Raw genomic sequence first — 2,797 nt, 5'->3', positions numbered from 1 at the left:
CCGTGTCTGCTGTAGCGGCTGCCGTGGGGTCAGCCAAGGCTTTTGGCACCAGAGCCCAAGCCCAGGAGACCAGCTAAGGGTGACCCAAGACAGGTTGACCCAAGACCAGTCCCTGCACTTGCTTCCTCCGGGCTTCTCCTGTATGAGCTGACTGCTTATCTACAGATTTTTACAGGCTGATCTCATCCCATAGGAGAAATGTCCCTGTTTGCTACAGATGAGCTGGCAAATGCTGGGACTGCTTTGGCTCAACCCCTGGGTGCTGCTAAGGGGTCACTGGCCGGAGATAAAAGGGCAGTGCTTGCTGTGGGGCTCTTCCCAACAGGTTGTCCTCATGCCTTCTGAAAAGCATTTGCCAGGTTTATTGGGAGGTTTCTTTCCTGCCTCTTACATACCCATGAGGAGGGGAAAAAAAAAACAACTCAATTTTACCGAGTACATGATAGATCTGATTTAAAGTTATGACAAAATATTTAGATTAAAAGGAATGGAATAACATTATTCTACCATTTTGCCCACACAGTGATTTCCTAGGTACACAGAGTAAATCACAGCATGCAGTCTGCTGGGGAAGTAATTTAAAAAAAAAACCCACCACAACTTGCAATTTGATTATCAACTTTAAAAAAAAAAATGATGCTTGGGTCTAGAAGCAGCTTCTCCCTGAAGATGAGCTCTTCTCCTACTCCAGCACCCTCAAGGCTGGATGTGCCTCGGGGTTTGCCCTTCGCCTGGCCATGAACGAAGTGGGAAGGGTTGTGGTTGGGAAGGTGACCTTGTGCTGGGGCGAGGGTGGGCTTGATGCAGGGGGAAAGGGCTGTTTTGCCGTGCCCCACGTGATTCAAATAGACAGCATTTGGCTTTTTAATGGGCAGTGCCTTTTGTGCCTCTGGCAATGGGGACATGGGAGATGTCATCCACAGAGAGCAGAAACCCTTCAGCTCAGGGATGCTGAGACCTAGCGGCGAGACCTGAGATATTTAAGAACAGACAAAGCATCAGGCGTTCCAGCCCTGTAGTCAAAGTGACTTTGAGGATGTGCCTTGCTAATCACTTTTTTTCTTTCTCTCGCCTAGGGTATGCTGGTGGAAGGCCCACCTGGTCCCGAAGGCCCCGCAGTAAGTGGCACTTTGTCTGCACCTTGCACCGAAGGATGCGTGCGGCTGCGGGGTGCTGGGTGCATGTGGAGGGCTCAGCACACAGCTGTTCCTGGGCTCTATTGCTTCCATATGCCATGCATGTGTACAGAGCCCTTCGGGGTCGATTTTCTGGTGCAAAAATAAACAGAAAGCTCTAATTCTTTTCCTGCTCGTTGTACAAATATGTTACAAATAATAACATATTTTCTTTTAGAGGCTTATTTTTTTTTCTCTTTTCTATGATAGGGCCTTCCAGGACCTCCAGGACCAACTGGACCTGTGGGCTTGATGGGTGACCCTGGAGAGAGAGTGAGTACCCATGCTTTTCTCCTCTTTGACTGAAGCCTTGGGTCATTTTGTGTGTGGAAAGTGGGACTCTGGTGTAGCACTGGAGCCCTAAAATACTGCTCATCCTATAATAGCCATCTCTTCTGAGTCAGCCCCAAAAGGAGCTTGTGGTAGGGTACAGGGCAGCCCTTTGCATCCAGGGGCCAAGGGGTTGGGGAACAGCCACGTTAGATGCATTAAGCAGTTTTCTCCAGGTTAAAACCAAGAGTAAGGCTGACAAACCCTCTGCTCTCTGTGCCCTTTGGCACGGGGCTACTGCTTCCAGTGCAGGGACTGGGATGTGGCACTGGGGAAACAGCATGAGCAAACACACAAAAATAGCCATTAACACAGTAAAATGAAGTTCAGCCACAATTCTGCGTCCTCATCCCAACTGGTGTCATGAATCCTGGCAGAGGGTTTGGTTTTGGTCGGGTCCAGGGTGGTCCCAGGGTCACACCAGCACCACTGCTGCGGGTCTTTCCTTACACCTGTCTGTGTCCCAGACGGCTCCCAGTGGGAAGGCAGCGCTTGTGCCGAACCTTGCCCTTTCTGTAGGTGGGTTATTGGTCTGTACCAGCAAGCACTAGAGTATGATTTATGTGCTTTAGCAATGCATTAACTTAGGGTTTGCGTGTTTGGTTTTGATGTTACTTGAAATCAGTTTTGTCCCTGGCAGCCGCTGCTTTATAAACTGCTGCTTGCAGAAGCTTCCAGCTTTGGGATGTCTTGTCGAAGGCAGTTACTCCCAAGGACTTTTGTGGACTGTGACCCTAAATCTCGTAATTTAGCACCGCACTTTGGTCGGAGTTGCCTATTTTCTTGTTATGGCTGAGTTCTCACCTAGGATTAGGAATGACCTGTGTTTTGGAAGCTGCTGAACTTGAGCCTTGGGTCAGTAAGTGGTGCACAAGCACCATTCGAGCAGCAATTTGTGTGTTTGGCAACACTGAAAATTAAAACCCGCTTTCCTCATAACCCGAGCTGAGTCTCTGACCTTCGTACCAATACGCTCCTCATTTGCTTCTGTTCATCCACAGTTCAAGCCTATTCCCCCTCCTCGGTAGGGGAAGCTTGGCAAGGGGATACCTATGCGTGGCTGCCTGGGTGGACGGGGACCAAGCTGCACGCTGCTCCCAGCCCTCTGTCCCTTGGGAATTTTGGCCTGATATCCAGCAAAAGATTTGCTATAGCATAGATGGGCTCTGGCTTTGCACAGAGGCTGAGGTGGGATCAGCCTTGGCTGCCAGAGGAGCTCGGTTTGGGTCTGAAACTGGAGGAGTGCGTGCGGGGCCCTTGAGCAATACTGGTTTGGGTGATGGAGCACCAAA

At 50.0% G+C, this 2,797-nt stretch overlaps 1 protein-coding gene across 1 annotated transcript in view; it reads left to right on the top strand.

Annotated features, from left to right (window-relative positions):
* Nucleotides 1–2,797, top strand: part of LOC104165772 (collagen alpha-1(V) chain) — a gene marked incomplete at its 5' end in the record, with an annotated part of 119,027 nt that overhangs the window by 44,437 nt on the left and 71,793 nt on the right. The window contains 2 exons of the mRNA XM_009705511.1: nt 1,077–1,118; nt 1,386–1,448. Coding sequence (XP_009703813.1) covers nt 1,077–1,118; nt 1,386–1,448 — 105 coding nt within the window. The remainder of the gene's footprint in view (nt 1–1,076; nt 1,119–1,385; nt 1,449–2,797) is intronic.

The sequence above is a fragment of the Cariama cristata genome, unplaced genomic scaffold (assembly GCF_000690535.1).
Source record: "Cariama cristata isolate BGI_N322 unplaced genomic scaffold, ASM69053v1 scaffold718, whole genome shotgun sequence".
In the NCBI taxonomy this organism is placed as follows: Eukaryota; Metazoa; Chordata; class Aves; order Cariamiformes; family Cariamidae; genus Cariama; species Cariama cristata.
Note: the sequence above shows the minus strand (reverse complement) of the source record. Positions and strands in the feature narration are given on the sequence as shown.